The sequence below is a fragment of the Pempheris klunzingeri genome, chromosome 11 (assembly GCF_042242105.1).
Source record: "Pempheris klunzingeri isolate RE-2024b chromosome 11, fPemKlu1.hap1, whole genome shotgun sequence".
NCBI lineage: Eukaryota > Metazoa > Chordata > Actinopteri > Acropomatiformes > Pempheridae > Pempheris > Pempheris klunzingeri.
This window is the reverse complement of record NC_092022.1, coordinates 7,949,114-7,974,722: the sequence shown is the minus strand read 5'-3', so window position 1 is coordinate 7,974,722 and position 25,609 is coordinate 7,949,114. Positions and strand designations below refer to the sequence as shown.

The following is a 25,609-nucleotide window of genomic DNA, read 5'->3' as shown; positions in this document are numbered from 1 at the left end:
CATCAACACAGTCTGGTGCCATATCCTCATTTTACTGCAATCTGTCTGGTCAATGTAGCACTGAGTTCAGAGGTAAGAAACCATACAAAATGAAAATTCAGTCTTCTCTTACAAGAAAGAAAGAAAGAAACAACCACGCTGACCCCACATTATGGGAATATTCTAATAAGTGAATGAATGAACACATTAACGAAGGAAAAAGTTTAGAAGAGGAAAAGTAAGCAATAAAAAAGTGATAGAAAACAGAACAAAACAGAACATGGATCTGCCATGTCATAAAAAGTTAGTGGCTTTAAAAGAAAATAAACAAAGGTCGTCATTGTGACCTCAAATTTTTCAAGATCCCGTCATGATTTGTTTAGTCACACAGACAATACAATCACAGAGCAACACTTTTCATCAATAACTTGGTAAGAAAATAAAAATGCATTAAAAGGCATTTAAAATAACCTGAAAAATACTTTTCTGTAATGGTCATGTTCATAAGAGTGAAGCTGGACCATCGATCAGTATTGAACCACTAGTGGACCCTAAATAACAGTAAGTGGTTTGTGCCTGTGAGCTTGTAGTCACATACTGTGTCTGTTAGTATGCAGCAGCTGTGTCATTACGATTATGAAAACAACCCTTTTCTCTCTGTAATAAATGCATGGGTTACAGAGTAATTCAGTAATCCAAATGTGAGAATGCACAAGTGGTCTGTCCCTTCTGATAAATTATTAAATACAGGACTACTGTAAGAATCAGACAGATAAAAACAAACACCAGCAGTATAAAAATACCCCAAAAGAAATAAAATGGAACCCTTAACGTGTAGGAAAAAAGAAATATCCCTATACATTACTATATATTCATCACTACAACATTGTATAATTTTAGTATTTTCATATCTGCACTTGTCCACATGTTTCTCCATTTATGGTCACCAACATTCAGTGTGGTTCTCTAGCTAGTCTGGGCTTAAGGCCAGCAGATACCTCTGGAGCTCTGGACTCCTAGATTCCTCTTGTAATCCTGTAACCAAACAATGTAGTCCAGATCTCAAGAGAATAATGATACACCATGATACACCACTACTTGGTTCACTACAGATGCTGGTCCGGTGTGTTTGTTCCACAGAAGCTGATGTTTAGTTCTGTATTAATATAAAAGCGTGGTTGGGGATGAAGATGATTCTGCTAAAAGGACCAAAACACATACTGAGAGTTTTTGGGTTGAGTGAAATACGACCAAACCACATCACCCCTGTAGTCTCTTTCTAGCATGTTTGTTAGCAGCCCATGTCTGGATGTGAGAACAACCTCATCTAAACGACTGACATAAATCATTTCATATTTCATCATTAAGAACAAAACCTTGTCACCAGACAAAGCCGACTGCCTTGTGACTGTGTAATCACACAAAATATAATAAAAATTTCTGTCTGCATGTCGGCCAGAAGATCTCCAACAGGACTGAACAGCTTCAGTAGACCCACGATCTGCAACGATATTTAAGGCACAAATTGTCCTTAATACAGCAGCAGCAGCAGCGGCAACAACAACAACAACTAAGATTATAATAATAATATTAATAATAATAACAATAACAATAATAATTGTTCCACTTTTTACAGGGAAACATTCAAAATTAAGGTTATTATAGAATAAGCCATATATCTTCAGTTTAACTGTATGTTAATTTACCTTCTGCAGGGAATCCAGGGTTAAACTTCTGTTGATTTTCCGATTATAATGTCATCACCCTGCAATGCAAGATGTCAAATATTATACTATACTTCAATAAAATGGTTAAAAAAACACAACCTCATTGCATAAATTCTTGGTTCATGGTACCGACTCTTTATACTGATAGAATACTGATAGAATTTAGGATTTTATTTGACAATAACACACATCCAGACCTTTTACAAACCTTGAAAACTGCTATGATTCAAGAACCATGACACCAGTTTGAGTGCTGACCCATTGGCATGTATCATATGTATGAGCTGAGAGTGAGCTCATACATATGATACATGCATACAGTCCAGCAGGTCACACTATTACACCTTCACCTGTACCTGAGAATTGGCCAGGTGTGGTGGTTTGGGGCCGACATCTGGTTTCTTTCTGGTAACCGCTGGAGAACCGTTTCTCCTCAGGCTGGGGGTCCGACTAAGTGGTGGATGGTGCTTTGAACTCTGGGATACAAACGAGGAGGAGTCGTCCACTACCTCTCCACCAATGGCAGACAGGCAGCTGCGGTCCAAGCTGCTGAAGAGGTTGCTGCATTCCCCAGATGATTCTGTGGTGTCCACTAAAGCAGGAACACAACAAAAAGACAAAATGTGTTACATCATATGTCATACATACAAAAAATTGGTTCAAATTCCATAATGTGAATAAATCCTTGAAGAAAACATGATAACATCATTCATATCGGAAGTAATGTGAGCATTACTGTCTGCTGCAGTGACATTCTCGATGTTACCACCAGATGAAGCCAAAAATTGTCAAATCTGCACTGGCTTTAAAAAAAAAAACCTTTTCATTGGATTTGAGTGGATTTCCCTGAGAGAGGTCAACAGCAAACAGACCTAAAAACAAACTCACACAGAGGATGAGGAGTTTTCCATTGTTCACAGTTACAGTGAAGATGATGCTGGTGAAGATGATGATTGTTGAGTTCATTTTCAGTTACAGCCTCAGGTGAGGAGCACATGGCGGGGCCGGCCTCCACCCCCTGCGACTGGTTCCCGGGATAACCGGCAGGGGGCAGCGAGCCGCGGCCAGAGGAGGAAGACGATTGGCTGATGGTGGTGGAGGCGGTGCTGCCAGAGCCGATGGAGTGTGGTCGTGGATATTCTAAGCCCCTGTGTGAACAACACGCCACAGGGACTGACGACAGACATAGATAGTTGTCGTCAATGAGAACATAATGGGTTGGGTCAGTGAGCAGTGAGGGCACGAGCATGACTGATGCAGTTACTGCAGAATTTATTTAGCTTTGTGATATTTAGTGACTGTGTTAGCATACAAAATGTAAAAGATGGAGAATAAATACATGAATAAATAAATAATAAATATGTACAACTGGAGACATGGAGTTTGTAGCCATGCTAGTGAGGCTGTGTCTTGGCACAGCAGTGTTTTAAGCTAAATGCTAACATGTTGAATGTTAACATATGTTAATCATTTTAGTTTAGCATGTCAGCATGCTAGGATTCACTATAAAAAACAGCAGGTACAGATGAGGATTTGTATTAGTTTTGTGGGTATTTGGTCATGAAAGAGATTTTAACCTTTTGATGACACTTAGTGAAAAGTGAGGTTTTCAACAAAGTTATTGCAATTATTCCTGAGGGGGTCATGGATGGATTGAGATGAAATTTGGTCCTGACATATTTCACTAAAAACCAAAAATGTGAACCACATACTGACACTGTAATGAATAAAGTGGTTCTGTGCTTGGTTTAAAGTGTACAATTACAACGTATGTCTTAGCTAGTCTGAAGATGTTCAGAAACTTCACAAAGCTCTGTTTAAAGATTCACTTTGCGCGTGCTGCTGACTTACTTCTCCCAGGCAGGACACAGTTGACGGCTCGGTCACAGATGGCAGCATCACTGGGCTGAATGTCCATGAAGGGTTTGCGGCCCATTCCCATGAAGACTCTCTCCTGCATACGAAGCTCTGGAACATATAATATATTCACAACATATTGTTTAAAATCTGTAAAGCACTTTGTAAACTCTATTCTCACTGAAGTGCACCACAAATAGGATATGTTATAAATATGATATCAAGAGACAGGATTTTTTTCGCTATTTACAAGTGAGAGACTATGTTCGGAGGAAAACGTCAATACTTGCAGATCAATCTATCTCTGACTTTGAAAGACAGTTATTTTTGCCCAGGTTTAAGACAACAGTTATTTTTCTCTATAAAGTCCTCCTACACTTTACTAAAAGAACATGCCAGCACCAGCACTATTCATTTAAGAGGGCTATGGGAGGAAGAATTGGAGATGGAAATAAAGGATGAGGATTGGGACAATATCTGGAGAAATGCAAACTCTTTAAGTGTTTGTAATCGGGTAAAAGCTTTACAACTTAAAATCTTACATCGAGCGCATATTTCCCCCTCTCAACGTCACAAATTTAATCCAGACCTTTCTCCGTTATGCCCCAAGTGTAAAATTGAAGTGGGCACTCTTACTCATTGCTACTGGTCCTGTAGAAAAATACAATACTTTTGGTATGTCGTGAAATGTGAACTGGATAAAATATTCTCAGTTTCTGTTACTACAGAATGTAACCCATTGACCATGTTGCTTGGAATAACAGATGTCAATATCACTGGAAAACATGAAAGGCAACTCTATAGGATGCTTACATTTTGTGCAAGGAAATGTATTCTTCTGAACTGGATTACGGACAAAGTACCATCTAAAACCCAGTGGCATCGGACAGTATTTGAATTTGTGTCCTTGGATTATTTAACCAGCAAGTTACACAGCAGAGATCGTGTGTTTCACAAAACATGGAACCCTTTTATGTCATATATTGGTCTGGACATTTTTGCTATCTTGCATGGAGGTGTAATGTGAACTTATTTATATGACGATATTACAGCCTTATATTGACTGACTCTGTGTTGTCCACCTGTTTTTGATCTGAGCCAGAATGTTCTGTTTTCTTTGTTTTGTTCTTTTTCTTTTCTATAAACAAAAAACCAATAAACATATATTGAAAAAAAAAAAAAAATAGGATATATTGTTGTGTTGTTGTTGCTGCGACCTCTACTGTGAGCAGCCTGATCCCACAGAATCCTCTCCAGGTCGGTGGTCCAGGCTTTCTTCACCTCCATGCTGGAGGCCTTCAGCGTGTACGTGTCCTCACTTTTTCTCCTGCGGTACCAAATCTCGAAACACAAACTGCTCAGACTTGAGTTGTGGGTCATCCCGAGGTCGCTCGTCTGGGAGAGAACACAAAGATGGAAATAATCATATGTGGCTAAAATCGACCCGTGGAAAAAAAACATAGTGTATTCACTGACAGCCACTTCATAAACATGGCTGTGTGCAGACCTTAAATGACTGCTTGTAGATGTAAACATCGTTGCCAACATCCGTCTTCTTGGTCTTGCTGAAGAGGACGAGATCTTCAAAGAGGAAGATACGGCGGACACATTTCTTCTTCCTAAAGAAAACTGTGAACTCGTCCTGGCGAACCAGCTGCCCCTGCTCTTTTAAATTCACCTGATAGAGCAGAGAGAAGCACAGCTGAGCGACTGTTAATCTCATTTAACTACTGTGTGTCAGGTATAACGTATCCATCATTAAAGATCTTACATCACACTCCTGGATGGCGTCCATGGTGAGCAAATCATTGCCGTGACGCATCTGAAACCGAACCAGGTCTGCAGCAGCTTGGATCTCAGCTCTCTCCCGCTCCCTCTCATTGCTCGTCAGATCAGGCACAAATGCACCTGGGCCACACACACTCTGTGCACACACACTAGATGCGAGCAGTGTATCCTGGATCATGTCCTTTGGCCTGTATGAGCCAGCCAGAGACAGCATGTCCTGCAGCAGGAGGCTGTACTTGCTGATCCTCTGGATGGGCCTCAGCAGGTAGGATGAAAGGTCCATCATGTCCCCCAGCTCCTGCTGCTTCTTCTGCAGTTGGAGACAAAGTGAAACTATAAAGCTGAGAAGGTAAAGCTTGGCAGTAATACTCGCAGGGTTAGGACTGTGATGACTACTGCAGCCAATCAAACTATGTCCTCAGACGGAAATTTCCGTGGCTGTGAACACAAAACATTTGATATGACAGGACACATAAACTGACCTTGAAGATGTCATGTCGACGGTGTAGGATCAGGGCATCTGACTGAGGTTTGTTCTTGCTGTACAGAGCGTACAGGCCAAAACTCTCACTCTGTGGAAAGAGCCCAAGTTAAACCATATTAGAAAATGTTATTAATAAGCAAACTTTAACTCTTTATATCCACATATCTCCAATAATAACACAATAATATTATTAATCTGTCATGATCATATGAGTAACTTTTGTTACTGTACACATCCACCTCTGGTCTCCTCACATCCGGAGAAGCAGAGTGGGACTATTTAGAGTTCTGTATATAACAAGTAGACAATTTTCCATCACTAATCATAATTTTTAAGAATTATATCAATTATACAGTAACAATACAAATACAAATAACATTCAGATATAAGCTAAGATAGAAAATAAACATTTTGCTTCACATGAACAAAATATTTCAAACATTTTATACAAACATGATGTCTGATTCTGATTCTGATTCTGATACTTCATATATAATTCTATTCATTACATTATACAGTCACTACTCACATGTCTGAGGAAGCAGCGGGCCACCATGGCGGGCTCTCTCTGGCAGGCCTCCAGCTCTGGCAGGAAGTAGTGGCTGTGGAAGTCGTAAAGCTTCTCCAGGTTGCCGAAGATGACGCCTCGCTTGCCCCTGAGGTCCTGGGGGATGTCTGGTCTGTCCAGCAGGGGGAGGTAGTGGGTCAGGATGTAGCCCAGTGAGCGGACGTACTCCCTCTCTGTGATCACCAGCTCCTCCAGGACACGCTGCAGCCTCCTGGTGACACACACACACACACACACACACACACACACACACTGTTACTGTTACTTAGTACTCTACAGAACATAAATGCACTTCAATTCTATTAGCTAGTTGTATTTGTATTTAATCTCTACATCTTTTGAATGCCTAATTGGTGGCTGCATCTGTGATACTAGGAATACTAGGTTCAGGGTAGACTTGGGCAGTTACAAAGCTTTTATACTGTTATCACTCTCCACCATGTTACTATGTGTTCTATTTTTTCATTTGGCTTTTTTCATTTGCTGAATAATGCTGAATTGCTTGATTTCCTGTTGTGCTGTACTTGTTTATTGAATAGTTAGAGTGACATCAGCAGTTTGTCTTTTGAATCATACTGAGCTTACTGAGTCTTAAGTAAGTCTGGGCAGCTGTATTGTGTCCTAAAAAACATGTACAATAACTGGGTTGCATTCAGGATCAACAGATTCTCATTATTAAAGGATGCAAATCCAGGATCCAAAGAATGTGATTGGGAGATTCCCTGTTATTACTGAGCCCATTAACTTTCCAATGAGACACGTAGATCTCATAATTAACAGTTACTGTAAGGGAAAAGACGGTCTGAATCTGGTAGGCCTGTTCAGAAATCCATTATGAGTGAAGAGAATCAGAAGAAACAATACCTGTAGTGCTTCATTGTAAGCTTAGAGACAGAAAAGAGTGCATGAAATCTCATTAAGACTCACAAGACTAGTAAAATTAAAGGCATGTTACTGATTTATCTTAAAATGTCTGATAGTTTCGATTTTTTTTTAATTCAGTCTTGCAAGCAAATTTCACCCGCATGTAGTGAACTTACAGGGCATTGCTGGCCCTCTCCTGAGGACTTGCCAAACAAAACGCCCCCTCATATCCCCCGACAGGCAGACTGGAGTGTTTGCAGCATAAAGTCCCATCACCCCCTGTGGCTCCCCGGTCACTCATACAGGAGCTCTCTGAGCAGAAGCTCCCGTGGCGGGAGATCTGGAACTTCTGAGCCTCCTGGAGGATCCGACAAGACGGCTGACCGTGGTGGGAGCAGGATGACGGGGGTCGAACTTGCTGCTCTGGCGGAGAGGATGACCCCGCCGTCCCCACTGCTGTGGCGCACGACTCCTGGCTCACTGACCTCACTCCAAGACTTCGTCCCCATGGAAACCACTGACAGCCGACAGTGTGGGACTGAGACAGAGCTGCGGCATCTCTCTCACTCCTCGCTCTGCTCGTCTGTCTCCTCCTCGTCTCTCTGTCAATTCTCCTTCCTGACCTATTGTCAAACAAAGCAAAAGCACCAATACAGAGTCGGAATCTGTAAGGGGTCTCAAGAACAAGGCTTAAGATGAAGGAGATCAAGCCTTTGCTGTTAGGCTTGATAATAACTGTCCAACATTTGTTGAGTGAAAGGATAAATGGACCAACAAATTACCTGTGGGGTGACTGTGGAGTGGCCTTTGACCCCTGGCTGGTTCCAGTACCCTGATCCTCAGGTTTGTCAGTGATGTTGCAGCAGGCCACTGATGTTGAATTAGTGTTGTTGTTGCCCAGCATCGGTCTTCTTTTCCCTAAATCCACCGCTCCTGATATGATGCCCTCCCACTGTGGGTGCCGAGGCCCAGGCGTCGATTGCACCACCAGACTCTGGCCACCAGGGGTCGGTGTCTGAACATTAGTGCTCACCACGTCAACATAATGACGCTCACAGTAGCTGCTGGTATCTGGTTGTTGGTGGGACATCTCATCCACAGCCTGCATCCTCTCCTGAAGCTGCTGCCTGGCCTCCTGGCATCTCAGCCAGGCTACGTTCCAGACCCGCATCCCCCTGGAGCCCCGCAGGGCGCTGGCCTGGGCCTTAACCTCCTGAAATCTCTCTGGGCTGAACTGGAGGAACCTGTCATGGAAAGTCTGGATGATGGAGCTGTCACTGGCTGACAGTAAAGCACTGGTGCTGGCTGGGCCTGAGCTGGAGTCTTGGTTTTGACTGTTTGTTTGACTGACAGGTGCAGTAGACTGGTTATGGTCTTGCATTGTGTGGATTCTGGATTGACTCTCGTCCAGGTGTTCAATGCATTCGCTGGCCAGAGCTGTCGCCTGTTTACAGATTGGAGAGAGTTTTTTTTAGTGCATGCTGTTATTTTTGTTTTACAAACTTACATCATTTTGAGTGCAGGGTGTATAGTTAATAAAAATGCGTAAGAGCACTAGTTGAATACTGATCTTGAATTTTTTCATGTGTGAATACTGATTTCACACCAACCTGCTCACAAAAATCACACACATTGACCATGATCTGGAGCTCCCTGCCACACGCCTCTGCTCTGCACAGAAAGTCCTCCAGGCCTATCTTGAAGGTGTTGACTAAAGTCCCAAACTCCTCCGTCTCTGGATAGGAGAGCCCACACTGCTGGAGTCGCTCTGCCTCTGACACTAAGGTCATGGCATGGTGCCTTCGGTCCTGCAGGATGAGGAGGAGCGACAGAGAGGGATTCAGATGGGGTGGAACTCAAACACAGAGGCGGAATGACAGCCACAAGAAAACATAGACTGACATTAGCTTCAATAAGGAAGCCAGTGAAGCTGTTGAGGACGTGCTCCATTCTGTCTCCAGAGTCCTCAACTGATTCAGCCTCTAGCAGGTGGCGCTCTCCCTCTGTAAGAAACCACTGTTGCATCTGCAGAGACAACAGATGTAAAACAATATTGTGTTTGTTAGTATGCAAATGTATGCATTTAACCCTTTAACGTCCTCACCAAGAAAAAAGCAATGAAAAAGTTTATTCTTTATATATTTTATTTCCTTGGGGCACTAATTACAAAAATCAATGTTTTTTTATGAACAGACCCCACATTTTTTTAAATATTGGCCTCTACCAAACGGTTGAGATGTCGTAAGTAAAACATGTTTTCAATAAGATATAGTGAGTCAAAATGTGCTCTACCATATGGTTGAGCAGAAGGTTAAAGGGTTAAGGATCTGTTATACATGTTCAGATTCATTTCTTTTTATAGTCCTGTATCTAATGTTACTTATTTCATGTCGTATTTTATATACAGTCTCCCACTTTGTTTTAAGTCACTATGTTAGATATCTTATACGCGTATGCACGAGTACCAGTGTGCTCAAGTGAGATAAGTTTGACTGCATGTGTTTGTGGTTGTTGCACTCTTAATGTAGCTTATACTGTAGAGAGTGTGTGAGGTGAATGGGCTGGGCTTTCATTAACTCAGGGACTGTAAGGTCTATTACTGTCCATTGGGTCCATTTCTGTAATTAGGGAGTTCATTCAACTCAACATCAGTAGACAGATTTAATGGTGAACTATTCTAATTCACCTGCATGAAGTGTCCCTCCATCTCTCTGAGTTGCAGAAGATACTCCAGGTGTTCCAGTGACATGTTGGACCTCTGCACGAGGACATGAGCCTGCTCCTCCACGTGGTTGTACAGGCTGGTCACAGAGTCCACTGCATCACTGCATGTAAGAAAAAGACAGGTCATTGGTTTACAAGATACAATTAATAACTGGAGGGAGATTTGACCAGAGGATGGATAGAGTGTAGGCCCATACAAGGTCTGTAAACAACTGGGTTAAGAAAGTTAACTGTGGCACAGAAACATTTAACTACTCTTTTGCTCCACTTTAGCTTTTCACCTTGTGCACAAAGTCAGATGTTGTTATAACTATATTTCAAAAATATGATGGTGTGTCCTCCTCACTTGGACAACAGGCTACTACTGGAACATTTATTTCTGCCTGTGTGTATCTGAAATCACCTGCTACTACTACTACTGCTACAAATAACGAGGCCAAAATAATAACGTTTGTCAATGGACTGTTAATTTAGGTGTGCTGGTTGGTTTAGAGCCAGCATCTACATCTAAATATAACTTGTGAGAGGAGAGGAGAGGATTCTGTATTTGCCTGAGGTCCTCGTAGTGGGGGTATTTGAGGTCACTCTCCTTCCTCAGCCTAGCCAGGATGGCCCCGCCCTCCCTTTGCAGGCTGACCAATCGGCTGTCCTCCAGTACATCCCTCATCAGAGTCCTCTGGTCCATCATGCACTGCTGCACAGTCTGGAAGACAAAATTTTAAATTATACAATAACTTTGTCATATTTTGGGAGGATAATCATGAAAGATTTTCTATCGTTTTCCATGTGCATTCATCAATACTTTTATATCACTACAGATGATATTATCCTCTTAACACACACCGTATGTACTGTTTTGTACATACAGTACGCAGTACATTTACAGTATTGTATGTAGTAAAGACACAGTTACATAACTCAGGATAAATCCAACTTTCAAGGCCCAAATAACAACATGGGAAAGAACTACAGTACCTGCACAGTGCCTGTCCTGTGGGGCTCCTCTAACTTGCAGATGGCCCTCAGAAGAAGGCTGGACGCAACATGAAGATCAGACACAAATGGGAAGAGTTTCTAGAAAGACGTGGACATGAGCAAATCATAAGGAGCAAAGAAACAACTAGTGCACTACCTGAGGGACAGGAAGAGGAAGAGAGAGAGAGAGAGACAGGTAAGGCACCGATGTGACTGTCTCACCTGGTGCAGCTCAATCCAGTCACAGTGGCTGTGAGACAGTGTGCCATCCAGACGGGAGCTCAGCTGACTCATCTCCACCAGCTTGAACAAGGCTTTCAACGATGTCACCACGTCAGTCTGTTTTGAGGTAACAAGAGTCAAAGTAAGACACATTTTCGGAGCAACACGGTGAACAACAGGAAGATTGTTACATCATCATTTTTGGTTACATAATCCTCTCTGCATCAGTTGCGTATGGATTGCTATTACTAAACATATTATACATTTTCATGGTAATCCATGCGTCCTCAACATATTTCAGTCTGGACCAAAGTCATGAGCCAACCAGGCAGCAAAGCCGTCACTAGAGCCATGGTTAAAAACACACTTTGATTAAAGTCAATGAAGCTTATATCCTCCACAGATGAATTACCATTTATAGGAAACCAAACAGGGGTGTTATATACATGTAGTGTTATATAATATGGACTGTAAAGAGTAAAACAGTGGACCTGGATGCCGGGACAGCGCTCTGGACGATGGCTGCTCTCCTTGTCCACCAGCAGCACGAAACTATTCACTGCCTGGGGAATCTGCTCCTGCAACAGTTTTTCACGCCATAATAAGTAAAAACCATCCTATATATTATACATTATATTGTAGCTTTATCGGCAAATAAAAAAACACATCACAGATAACTAATTAATAAACTGGAGGACATCTGCGTATGCTGTCTATGCTCAAGAGCTGATACATTATTCATTGACATTTCACTCAGAATTCATCGTCTGTGAACAACAGCCAGGAATAAACACCCAAACAACAGTTAACTCTGATCTGATGCAGTCTGCTGTAAAGCATAGGTTTCTGGGCTTCTTATACCTGAAACGTCATCAAGGCCTTATAGAGCTGTGGTGGAGGATTGGTCTTCCTTGCATCGAACACGAGCGTCATACCAGCTTCTCTGATTTCTCTCCTGGATACAGAGATGAAAAGACAGATTACTACACAGATGTGACCACAATTAAACAGACCATGAAGACGCTAAGACGTCTTTCCAGTATAACTTTAAATCTACAGCTTCCAGTCTGACTGACTGGCGTACAGATGTTACCTGATAATAGAGTGGAAGTAGAGCAGCATCTGGAAGAGCTCCTGGCTTGTTACAGCTGACCTCCATCCCTGATGGTCCCCATAGAGCTCTACTATTGCCCTGCCTGTCCTGTCTCTGCCACCTGAAGGAAAGATTAGTCAAAATATTAAGCACAAGTTTCAGTAAAATCAGTGTTCTGTATGTTTAGAACTAGATAGTTTTCATTGTTTTCAAAGCACTGCGAACAAAAGGCTAATTTCTTTAATTATTTGATATGTTGTGCTTTTAAGAATTCAGAAGAGCTCTGCTTATATAAAGCTTCCGAACAATATATGTGGGTTATTGTGATTATCGTGGTTGTTCTTTAGTGTTATTTACTGTGTCTCATGCCACCTTACCTGTGAGCGATGCTACTCCTAAATAGAGGGGGTGGTCTCTGGGGTCTGGGGATCCCAGAGGAAGGTGGTCTGGTCTGGGACGAGCAGACGCAGGCTGGGGGATCTTCTGTGTCTCTGCTGCTGGAGGCTCTGACAGGTTCTCAGTCTGATGGCCATTTCTACTGGTTATGGACGTACTGCAAGGCTGAGTGCCTTCTGTCAAAAGTGGATACATTTTGTTGTAGGGAAGCTGATATAATAAAACCTTCATGCCTAAGAATAGATTATGTAACAAAAGCATTACTCTGTACCTGGAATAGCCATCTTCCTCCTGTTGATCTTGGGTGAAACCAGTCGAAAAGCTGTGCTGTTTTTACATTTGACCACATGCAGCTGGGGAATCTCTGCACGGGAGTTAATATTTTCTCTTCTCCGAACATTTTGACCTTCAACAATGACCAACTCACACTTCTCTGAGGTGTCCACAACAGCTGTGGAGAGGGATGAACACCTTCCATCCGACACAGATTCCCGTCTGTCCTGTGGTCCTACAGGAGACTTAAAAATGTTTGTACTCACTCCTGTGGAGTTGGTTCTCCTTTGTAGCATTTCATGAGGTTTGAGGGTCATGTGCATCGATGACATTTCATTTGAATCTTGACTTGGTAATCTGTGGTGTCTGGCAGAGATCACATCTGAGTGTTTAGGATCATCCAAGTTTGACAAAGCTCTATTAGCGTCTATCCTCATTCCTGCTGTTAAATCAGTCCCATTCATTTTGTGCGAATTGCCATATGTTTGGGCAGAGTGAGCATCCCTTGGTTCCCTAAATGGGAGAGTGGTCCTTTCAGTTGTCCCACTTAATTTTAAAGCATTGGCTCCCCTATAATCCATACAGGGGGCAGTGTTTGTATCTCCTGGTTTCCAATATGGAACAGTGTTCTTTTCTCCTGACTCCTTACAGATGGCGCCACTGGCAGAAGAATGAGTCTGATGTTGCGTCCCAGGATCAAACCACATTTCTTGAACATTACACCATGGATTCCCTGTTTCAGTCTGTGGTGGTCTGGCAGCACATTGAGAGAAATCACCATCCTCATCCACCACAGCTAATATGTTTCTCCTCTCTTTCTCTTGTCCGAAGGCGACAGGGTTTTGTATAGCAGCCTGATAGGAGTCCCTGTATCGACACCTCAGCTCCTGAGCTCTGGAAACCTTCCCGCCTTGTCTTCGCTTCATGCACGGGGTGCAGGGTTTCTCTGAAAACCGGACAGTGCGGACACACTGAGAAGGTTCTAGGGAGTCCGGGTGAGGGTGATGAGATTGGAAATGGTGGAGAGCAGATTGAGGTCCTGCTTCTGCTGACATGTTGGGGCTTATTGATACAGCGGCCTCTGATCTTGAATGTGTTTGTGGTTTTGCAGGTAACTGCACCTGTGGTTGTGCTTGAGGTGGTATCTGTGTGTTTGGCTGCCTTTGTGTTTGCCAGTACGACTCCATTTGGGCATGTGGTTGCTTTTGTCTGTGAGGATATCTTTGCATTTGTGGTTGAACTTGTGTGTGTTGCTGCATATGCACTTGTTCTTCAGCTGCTGACTGGGTCCTACCAAAAAGCATAGCTGCCTGCAGAATATCAATATATTCCCCTTCTGCAGCAGCGTGGCCTGCAGGACGACTCCTGTTCGTATCTTTAATGTTTGTATCTTTGTGTTTATCTTTCCCTATATTTTCAGAAACAACTACACCCTTATCCTCACCTTTGCATGTATTTGTGTTGCCCGTTTTTGTAGCTGTATTTAGATCTGTCCCAGTAAAGCAGTTGTCCCACGTATTAGGAGACACCCAGCCAACAGGCTTAGGCTCAGGTTCAGTCTCTTTTGCTTTGACCAGCCTAGATGAAGAAGCAGTCCTAGTATCCACCAGACAGAGCGACACAGCAATGCCGTGCTTCGCTGGACATATTCTGGTCTCCACAGAGAAGGCAGAGGGATGTGAAGAAGATGCTAAAATTGAATTTTGAATGGTTACAGGATATTGTTTGGGTTCAGATTCCTTTGAAGGAGAAAGAGGAAATGGATGATTTGAGGAAGAATTCTCAGGAAAACGAGAAAGAGGAGAAGGATGAGGAAGTGGTAAAGGAGGATTTGATGAAGGAGCAGAGGCCATACTACTCCCAGCACACGATGGCACATCCACAAAATCAGGCACGGCCACCCGCTCCCATGGTAACCTCACCACGCCCTGCTCAGTGGCGAGCAGGCATTGGCTGAGAGCCGTTCCATGGCGACCCTGGTTGATCTCCTCTAACCAGTCACTGCTGAATATACAAGGATAGGAAGTTTCAGGTATCGGCGTCTCCTCCACTACCTCCACACTAAGCCCCTCCTCTTCCAGGAGGCTGCAGACCAGGATGCGAGCCGATTGGTCGCAGAATGGTGCCACCTGAAGGTAAAAGTCGCCAGGCTGAAGTAGCAGGGGGTTGATAGGAGCGAGGTGGATGACAACTTGGTCATGCAAACACAGAGGCCAGCCCTCACACAGGAAAAGTACATCAGAGAACTGAGCCTGAAAAGGGATAAGAACAATGACAGTATAGGGTTTCAGAAGTATATCAACGTTTTACATATTGACAAATGTAGAGAAAATGTCTCTTTAGACTCACACACTTAACATGACACTGTGATATACAAGGCAGTGACTTACACATGCAGCCTGCTGCACAGTGTCTAGGATGTGCGTGGCTGGGACCAGAAAGTCCAGCAGGCATCGCAGGGCGTCTCCCTGATAACGACTGTCAATGATTTGGAAGAGCTGGCTGAGAAGAGTGGGGGCAGTGGCCTCGAAGGGCGGGTACAGTGCTGACAGCAGGTTCTGGATCGAGCCCTCCAGGGAGTCAAGGTTCTGGAAACACGAAAGAGAGTAAAGTAGAGGTTTGGGAAAAGCTTTACTTGAGGTTTTTCTGGTTCATTATCAGTCCCAACTACTTCAGTTACAAGGTAGGCAGACCGTGATCTGAGGACGCTTTATAGACGTGTGTGACTTCTCATTTGTATCATGACTAAAGAAGAAGATGATGATATGAAACGAGCCACTGCACTCATCCACAATTCAAAAAGCAAATGATGAAGCTCTATTATTACCCACAGTAAGTGGTTTGCTTTTATGCATTTTGAATTAAATGTTTATACTGAATCCCTGCTAGGGCTGCAACTAACAGATTCTGTTTTCGATTAATCAATTAGTATATTACCGATTATTATAAAGAAAATTGCGACAATTGCCCATTATAATTTCCAAAAGCAGACGGAACACCCTTTAGATTGGTTGTTTTGCTTGACTAAAAGTCCAAAACCTTGAGATGTTTCATTTACAACCATCAGAGAAAAGCAGAAGCTGGGACAAACAAATGTTAAGCATTTTTTTTTGATAAATGAATTATTAAAATGGTTGATTAATTTTCTGGCATTCGATTTATTGAGTCTCCTCTATTGACATTATAACTCTAATTTATGTGAATTAGGAAGGCTAACAAAAACCATTGAATCCCCTGTAAGGTACAGTAATGTTAAACAACACAAAAACCTGGAGTGACTTTCATCTCTCTGGCGTCTCAAAGTAAATTACATGGGCCTCGTCCTCAACCTCATGACCTGAGAGAATATCTACACAAACTGAAACACTCTGTACTCATCATTAAACATATAGTCTGCCAGCCTGACAGCAAACATCCAAGTAAACACAATGTGTGATGGCTGGTCTCATGGCTAGCAAGCTTCCTGGTTTATGGTTTCACATTCCCTTTGACCTGAACTCATGGCCCACTACCCACTTTTAGGTCCTGCTTTATTTAGCCCAGCAAAGGCCACGGCAGCAGACCTCGGGGGTTATTGTATGTACATGCATGGCTGCTGCTCTGTGGGGAGATATATGGCATCAGGAAGGGTGATGTGTGAATGTTACTGCCCTTTTTTCCCTCAGGCATGTGTTCAGTGTCGTTTACTGTGCGAGACTGCATCAACATCAGCATGGGAGAAAGAAACAGCAAAGATACATGAAAATGCTTCTTAGCCCCCAAAAACTTCCTGTATTCAGTATAATGAATCATTTAGGTTGGAGGAATAGTTCGACATCGTGGGAAAAACATTTGTTCACCTTCTGGTGGACAGTTAAATGAGAAGATCGAAACCAGTCTAATATCTGTTAAAATCATCCTACTGAACTCAAAGGCTTCCAGTCGTGGTGATGAAGAAAGGCAGAAATGAATGTAGGGAGATGGAAACAGAGAAGGGTGTTTTCGGGTGTGACGAATTATATCTCCTCAGACTACTACAGGCACACTGCCTCTGCAAATCTGCTATCTGTTGTGCATCTCTTTCTCTGCACTTCTGAAAAAGGGAAAATGTAGCACTCTGTCTTCAAATGGCCTTAAGACTTGCAGATTCGGCACCTTCTCATTGAATTCTCTTCCCTATTCTGTGTAGACATGTCTGTAGTTTCTTATATATGTGCCTCTGCCTGTTCTCATGTTTGTCTCTTAAGCAACAATGGCCATGCACCCTCTCTGTCTTATCCTCTTACATTATGATCTACAAATGCTAGACTCTCAGCCCCCACAGCTCCAGAAACAACAGCGTGACTCAGAGCTTTCTGGTCAGCCCTGCCACACCCCGCTGGGACAAAACACAGTTGATGGTCATCGTGATAACATGAAGGAGAAGGAGGAGGAGGAGGAGTGCAGCAGTAATAGAGGCAATGGTAGTGGCTATCAGACAAGAGAGGGATGAGAATGGTGGCAGGCTCAGAAGCACAATATGTACTTTAAGTGAATTCATTTCACAGCTCATAAAATCTAAATCAAATGCTTACTCATCCTGAAGACTATGAGCACCTCCCTCATCAATCAAATAACGTCAGTGAGTTTCTTTGCCTCGTTGTCGGTGAGGGAGGTCTGGGATTCTTGGCAAAGGGCATCTTGGAAATTGCTGAAAATTAAATGAGTGTGACCTTAAAGAAGATACCGAAGCAGTGATGTTGGGTTGGGACTTCTGGCAACGCTGATAAATGAATAAACATGTAAAGGCTAGAAAGCCTTTGGAGTGCTTATAAAATGAGGGTGAATTTAAACTTGGATTGTACACTGTAAGTCAGCTGTGAGAAGCGAGACACATCACCAGTTACTGTATGTCTGTTTACACGAATACATATATAATGTTTCCTGCACAAATTTCCTGCTTTCTTGAGTGTGTGTGTGTGTGTTTTTCTGGTTCATGTGTTTATCTGTGTGTCTGTCTCCAGTCTGTGGGGTGTACGTGGGCTGTGGGGACCTGTCTTTCTGCCTGAGCCGACATACTGTTGCTGCAGATTCACACGGCTCTATATAAACACTCAGATCTCTCTCACTCAGCCACTGAAATAAATGGCGACGCTCACATTACTGTGGATAAGATGTCCCAGTAGGGGAGCCGAAGACAGTTTGAATATCTCTGTCCAGTATCATTATGACACAGAAATAGTCTTTGCACATTCCTGACGTCAAGCATGTTCCTGCCTGGACAAGAACAAAATATTAAACAATGAAAAAAGGGAGAGCATGCAGGGTGACTTCATACATTCCTGATACAGTATGTCTTTGACTATTACATCATATTTATAATGTGTTTTGGACATTTTGTCTTTTTTATTTGCTAGTATCTCTTACAGAGACAGGAAATGTGGGGAGAGAGAGAGATGATGACATGCAGCAAAGGTCCACGGCCCGATTTGAATGGAGGATGTTGAGATGACACAGTGTCTCCGTGAAACCAGGCCACCAGGATGACCCCCACTGTGCCACGGGGCTGCGACTGGATTTTAAAGGTCCCATATTCTGCTCATTTTAAGATTCATACTTGTATTTGGAGGTCCTGCTAAAACAGGTTTGTGTGGTTTAATGTTCAAAAAACAATATTTTTCTCCTACAGACAGGAGGATCTATTTTTCTCTGTTTTTCTATATTTCCATTCTCCTTCTGCTGCAGCTGTTTACAACCTCAGTCTGAACGCTCCGTTTTAGAGGAACAGAAACAATTTGCCGCTTCGCTCTCGCCTTCAACTTGCTCAAAGATGGAGCTGGAGAAATGAGAGAGGATGATCTTTTCTGATAATTTTGCAGTCTCAAGGCACAACGAAGACACATTCATGTTGAGAAGACATTAAAACGTGCATTTTGCATAGTATGGGACCATTAACTATCAACAAATAGCTTCCAAAACAATTCATGAATTTCAATCTTGGTAATGCAGAAAAATGTCATCCTGGAAAGACTGAAGAATTGGAAAGAATATTGTATTAAAAAGAGAGAAACTACTCTGTATTAGGTGTTTTTAAGAGTTTAGAAATAGAAAAACAAACAAACTGGATAATTATTGAAAGTATTTGGTTTCAAATATAACAGTTTTCATGTACACTATCCTCATTAGCAAATTCATTTTGACTTTACCTCTTACTATTTACAGAACTACTGTATCGTACCTCCCCTCAGTTTATGAGTCCAATGAAGTATCCTCACAAACATTCACTTTGTGTGTTTTTATGCTTACAAAATGCCTGAGAAATATGCAAAGTACAATAAGCACAACTGATCTGATTTGGCCAAGCTTCAAAGTCTCTCAATAAGCATGAAAAGAATCCATTTCCTGTGTTTACGTCTGCAGTTTTTCATCATTAAAAAAAGAGAAAAAAAGAGCTGATCTACACAGATTCCCTACTGGATCACACAAACTACTTCAGATGATTTTCTTGCTGAAAGACGAGCTGACGGACAGACAAGTATCTAGGCGAGGAAGGAGTTATCTCTCCCCAATTCATTATCACCACGTCTGCAAGCGTTCTCAAATTATCTTCCAGACAATCTTGACTTTTCAGGAACTTAATCAATTATTTTATTCTTTATTCTTCATTAGACATGGGCACAAGAATTTAAGTGAAGCAATCTTTTGGTAATGTAGATCTTAAATCGCAGGCTCTCTCTAAGAATGCTCCAAGATGTACAACAATATAAATAAGAGAAGAATATAACATGTATAAAATAAAATAGAATAGAGTATAAAATACTCTGTGGTAAGAAGGTTGTGTAGGAACGTATGTACACAATGAGAACTGAATGAAACAATGACGAACAAAAGTGAAAAAATATATAAAGGGAGATACAAAGGTAAGTGCAGCATGTGTCAGTAGAACACACTTTGAACAGTCTATGTTTTTGGGGTGACAATATAATAATATATTCTTTTCGTTCGGATTTTGTTAAAATTAAATGCATCTGCTAGGTTCCTATTGACTCCAGGGGCACTGCTCTGTATCCGACCTCTGACCTTCCCGTCGGGGGAGGGAAAAGAAAAGAAAGATTTCTTATAATATTTAAGTTTCTACTACCATTCTGGTCAGTTTACGTGACCATAAAAATGTACAAGTTTCCAGAGTCAAACTTTCCATCTCACTATTCTCAAGTGTAAGTGCACTCTTTTTCAGTCATCGCTATGTGCCGTTCTGAGATTTCCTCTCTCCAAACCACAGCTTAACATGTTTGCTTTGACGCTGAACTATTCCACTAAAACTCCTTCCCCTCAATTTACTGAGTGTTGTCATTCCAGCCACTGCTAAACACAAATGCCAGTAGAAAAGGCAGTCCCATTTATTTCAGCGCACCTAAGAAGCGCTCTGAAATAAATTAGATCTGTATACTATAGAATACAAATCTCTGCTCTACTCAGGTTTATAGTGATAAATAGTGATAAAGAGTCTCATTGTTAAAACAGACAGATGCCTGTAGAAGTTGAGATTCTTGAGCGACATGTCAAAACTATTCACATTTTCGAATCACATCTGCAAATCTGTGATTATAACTTTAAGCATTATTTTGAGCAACTAAAACGGTTATTCTAAAATTGCCTTTATTCAGTCATTTTCTTCACTGTAAACCTGTTAAAAACCACTCAGGTTTTTGGTCCTGGTCTGTATTTGCCACTTGGTTCATACTTAATACTTAAAAAGCCACTGAATGCCATTTATTAATCTTGACGATGTGGCCACATAACAAGAAAAGCAGGTTTTTGAGTCATGTGAGTGCAGATTACCTTCTTCATTTTTCTATGTAGTGGTTTAAAAGTTTTGTGTTAAATTATTTTGGCATATAACTGAAATGTACAACAAATCGACTGTATATGAAAACTAAAAATGTGAGTTACTAGATGTTTTTCCTTGTGGTATATTCAGTTTTTTCAAATCCTTCCTGTTTTACAATTTGTGGGATTTTGACACTTCTTGTAAAACTAAATCATCCCAGAGAGACTTTTTGCATCCACACTCAGCAGGAAGGACTCACATCTACGTCACGGCTCTCTGATGAGCTGCTGTTCTCAGCCTGCTGCTCTGTCGAGCCATTCTCTAAAAATGACAACTTTCTGAATGTGACCAGGAAACACCGATAGTGACAGACAATCTTAACTATTTCGTAATTTGAGGAAAATTCAATTGTGCAGATTAGGGCGGAGTTGCGCTGTGACAAACCACAGAATCATGGATAGCACAGGAGTGCCTCACACCAGACGATGAAGAGTCTCATTGTTAAAACAGACAGACGCTTGTAGTTGAGATTCTTTAATGGTGAAGAAGCAACACGTCAAAACTATTCACCACATTTTCAGACGTTTTTCCTTCAGTTACGAATCCCTCAAGCATCATTTTAAGACACTACAAATAAATTCAAATGACTAATCAGCAACATGGAAACAATCGATTCTACGACTTTGTTAATGTTTATGTCTTTTTTGTGTCTAAGGACCTGTTTTAAAAGGATATGGTTCATTGCAGTTTACCATTCAGTGTTGTTAAATGTCTATTGCTTTTTAGTTCATTGAATTCTTATCTTAAAATAACCTTTATTCTATCTTTTTCTTCACTGTTGCTATAGAAAATATTATAGTTTGACATTACAAATGAGCATTAATCTGATTAAATTAGGACAACGTCCTTGCTTCATCAATTTTGCTTTGAATTTTCATAAATTCAACCAATTTTTTGGATGTTTAATGCTACTTTCTTGGCTCATTGGATTGCTGCTGTCTTATTCAGCAGCCCACACAGAGATTTGAGATGAAAATACACACAATATTAGATCTTTTCAGGTTGCCCAAAACATCCGGTGCTTCTTTTGAGCATTTTTGTGAGTAAATAATTTACTATTCCATGCTATTTACAGCTTGAAATCTGCAGCAGGAAAAGATATTGCTCAGAGAAAAGGTACCGCATTCCTTTTTTTTGTTGAGGGGAGCTTTACTTAGAAAATGGATGCACCTAATAGATACAACGGTGTACCTTTTAGTCTAAAAGCTGCACCTTTACACTAAAAGGTACAAAGAGAGTTGCTCTCTCTATTTTTCTAGTATAACATCTTGCGGCTCTCTACCTCAACACCTGAGCAAAGACACAAACCAACTTATACTGAGGTTGGACATAAATATAGGCTGAGTAGAGCTACTGTACATGACCACTGAGGCACCGAAACGGCCAGACGGTATATTTAGTAGCTTCACAGGGATCAGCAAATCGAAGCTTGCGGAAGGCAAACACTAATCATGATGGCCTTGATCAGCAGGACGGTTTGAAGGTGGCTGTAAAGTGGCAGTCAGGAGGCAGCGAGGCCTGTGTTTAAGTCGTTAAAAACACGTCAGGGAATTATGAATGAGCCGAGATTTTAAGCACGTCTTTAAACTCATCGTGAGTGAGTTGACGTGCCTGCACTGTATGCATGTGTGTGTGAGTATGTGTGTGTGCGTGAGTATGAGGCGTGTTATTATATCAAAGTGTGGCTTAGCTTTCACTGACACACTCATCTCATCTGTAATTAGCCCACAGCTGTGCTTAATGTAACTCACACCGGCAGATTTCATAACAAACAACCAGAAACTATCACTTAGATACAGGAAAACACAGATGAACTACATCAGGTCTTTAAATGTATCACGTTGAATCCTAAAAATGTGCAGACACATACAGATCAAATTATGATTGCACTAATTGGGCCTTTATATATCATAAAATTTTATCCGATGTTTGATTTGTTCATATGATGAGCAGCTCTGCAAAAACCTTGGCCAGTAAAGATGATTAGAAAACCTGAATCTCAAAACTAGGCAGGGAAACCATCAGCGTATACTTTGCACAGAAAGTAAAAATGAACACTTTGCAGTTGTCCAGAGCCATCGGAGTTCGACACTTTGAAGAGCTCCCACATCAGCTCAGTCAACGCATCAACTCAAAGCTACTGTCACTGAATATACAAATATGTCGCTGAAACCAGATGCTGCCTAGTTCCAAGCCAACGCAGCATAAAGGAGCGGGCTCTAGGTGAAGGTGAGGTGATGATTTGTAGTTTTGCAAACCGAGCTGTTGAGCTGACTGTTGTGTATTTCCATTGAATCACCCGGACGGGACAAGACGTCTTTCTGCTGAGAGAAAAAGGATGCTCTGTGTAACCTGGTCAACACAGGAACAAATACCCAAACATTGAGGTCACTCCCAAAACAGGAATAGTCGGGTTAATGAACCCTGGCTTCAACGACATGGCAAATATGCAGGAAACAGGGCGAGAAAAAAGCAGTACACACAGACACAGGCACACACACACACACATTCAGTATCCTGCCAAATCAAACCTACAGGAGAGCTGGGCGGGCATTTTTAAAATTCAGCTCCCTACATAACATCCTCCCAGTCGGTGAGTGCCAGACAAAATCTACTTTATGTACAACCAGACACACCCTCTCTGCAGCCGCGGAAGGCACAACAACACATAAAAAACACACACATTCAGAAATGTCCACATCAGGACGAGCAGGCTGAGACCCTCAACAGGCCAAAACAGAGGAAAGCGTTGAGCTCTCAAAATTCAAATTCATCCATCCGACAACACTGATCACCTCCCTGTTGCTGTACGAAAGTTTTTCATCACACCAGGTCTGTTTTAGCTCCTGCATGACTAACATGCCAGTAAATGGGGATCCAGGAAGGAGGCAGATACAGTGGCTGGTTTGTGAAATCTGCCGTAACCTGAGACCTTCACCTTGAGTCAAAACACTCCAGCAGCCAGTGTCAGCTATGGGAGCTATGCTGTACGTTGCACACAGTCAGAGAACATACATGTTTTAACATAAAAGGCCTTGACGTAAATTACTGTAGTACTATTTAAAAAGGAGACGGTGCTGTAACTGTCATGTCATACATGTTACAAGGAAATTCTACGTCAATGAATCATTTAAGATTTGTTAAAAGAGACAGTTTGAGTATTATAAGATATTTACGATTGCTATTAATACTATTAATAACTGATTAACCATTTATCAGAAAATAGTGAAAAACACACTTTATATTTTCTCTGAGTGCGAGGTGGTGTCTTTAAATTATCTGTTAGGTCCAACCAACAGTTAAAAACCCAAAGATATTTAACATCAAAACAGAGAAAAGCAGCAAATTTGAGTCTTGAGTGAACTAACGTTCAGCATTTTTTCTTGATAGATGACAAAGAATTATTCATTTAACAAAATTGTTGTCAATTAGTTTTCAGTGGATACATTTATCCATTAATCAACTTGTTGCTTCAACACTAAAGATGTTATTTCTGACTTTTGAGTCACCTTGCATAGTATGAGTAACAACAAGCACCTTGTTCTCTGCTGTCATATGACAGGAAAATTATGGATTATGTGTTGAGCACAGAGAAGCTGAAACTCCCCCGGATAGCCAACACCTTTAGACTGGTTGGTATAATACTGTAATACAAATAGAAGCTCTGCCAAAACTTTATATTAGCAAAATAAAACAGCTTGTATCCTGTTAGTAACAGCCTCTGTACAACAATAGCCAGAGGGGAGAAAAGATTTAAGAGTCAATCAGTTCTGCAATGCTCCTTGGTAACTGCACATTCTCACAGAGTAGTAAAGTTAAATTATGATTCATGGGTGACAGTTATCACATCATAACCCAAAGAAAAAAGACAAACTCCTGCCCTCACTCTGATCAAAGACTGAGTAGGATGAGAGTAAAAGCATCTCACAGGAAAAACAGATCATATTACCATATTCCTTTCTGCAAGCGGTCATTCCCAGTCATCACAACAGCGGCAATCTCTGAAATAATCCAAACGGAGAAACAATAATCTACAGAGCTGCTGCTCCTGCTGGGTGGCTGTCGGACCAAAATGAAATCCATTCTGCCCAGACACTCGTTCACAGCTGAGTGAGTGAGGACAACCTTAAGCCAGCTGGATGAGCATTCGTCAAGTCCTCAGCCGCACTGAGTCTTTGGTTTGTCTTGTTTCCTCTACCTCTCTCTCCCCCTCTCTCTGCTTTCTGTCTCTGTCTCTCTGTGTTTAATCTCTGCCTCTCGCAGCACCTCAAGAGCCGGGCGCTATGTTTGACCGAGAGAGGCAGCGTGACCAAACATGAGGAGAGGTTAGAGGGGGAGGGAGGGAGGGAGGGAGAAACGAGCCTTGCAGTAAATCCAAGTAAATGCAAGTGCAAATTCTTAGGTTTTTCTCTGTGGCATCTTCTTACACTCACACATACACACACAAACACACACTTCACAGGCTCAATAACACCGTCATAATTAACCTATAATGACAACAAGGAACAACAAGTCTCTGCCAGCCAACACAAAATTATACACTGATTCAGACAGTGTGTGTGCGCTTGTGTTACTCATGTTGTGGGGATATAAATCTGGTCAAACTGTCACATTATGAAAACATCTGGTGACAAAAAACTGTTCCCCACAAGGTCAAGCATTATATTTTAGAGTGCCCTCAGGTTTGTCAGGTAGTGCTTATGGTTATTTTTTGAATTTATCTAAGCTGATGTAATGTCCTGCGACAAAAGTTACAAAAACAAGTTTGTGTGTGTGTGTGTGTGTGTGTGTGTGTTTGTCAAACCTAAGA

At 41.8% G+C, this 25,609-nt stretch overlaps 1 protein-coding gene across 1 annotated transcript; it reads right to left on the bottom strand.

The window, feature by feature from the left end:
• Positions 1–1,644: 1,644 nt before the first annotated feature.
• LOC139209852 (pleckstrin homology domain-containing family G member 4B-like) lies at positions 1,645–24,834 on the bottom strand. Its single transcript, XM_070839725.1, has 24 exons — positions 24,749–24,834; positions 15,341–15,538; positions 12,949–15,202; positions 12,659–12,853; positions 12,282–12,402; positions 12,050–12,143; positions 11,680–11,766; positions 11,189–11,305; positions 10,967–11,065; positions 10,543–10,694; positions 9,954–10,092; positions 9,170–9,292; positions 8,878–9,075; positions 8,050–8,711; positions 7,444–7,896; positions 6,365–6,614; positions 5,834–5,923; positions 5,335–5,661; positions 5,071–5,241; positions 4,781–4,958; positions 3,558–3,674; positions 2,595–2,879; positions 2,057–2,298; positions 1,645–1,744 (listed from the first exon to the last, which is right to left on the bottom strand). The coding sequence occupies exons 1-24, from the start codon at positions 24,749–24,751 to the stop codon at positions 1,706–1,708; spliced, it is 6,594 nt and encodes a 2,197-aa protein (XP_070695826.1). The 5' UTR covers positions 24,752–24,834; the 3' UTR covers positions 1,645–1,705.
• Between the last annotated feature and the right edge of the window lie 775 nt (positions 24,835–25,609).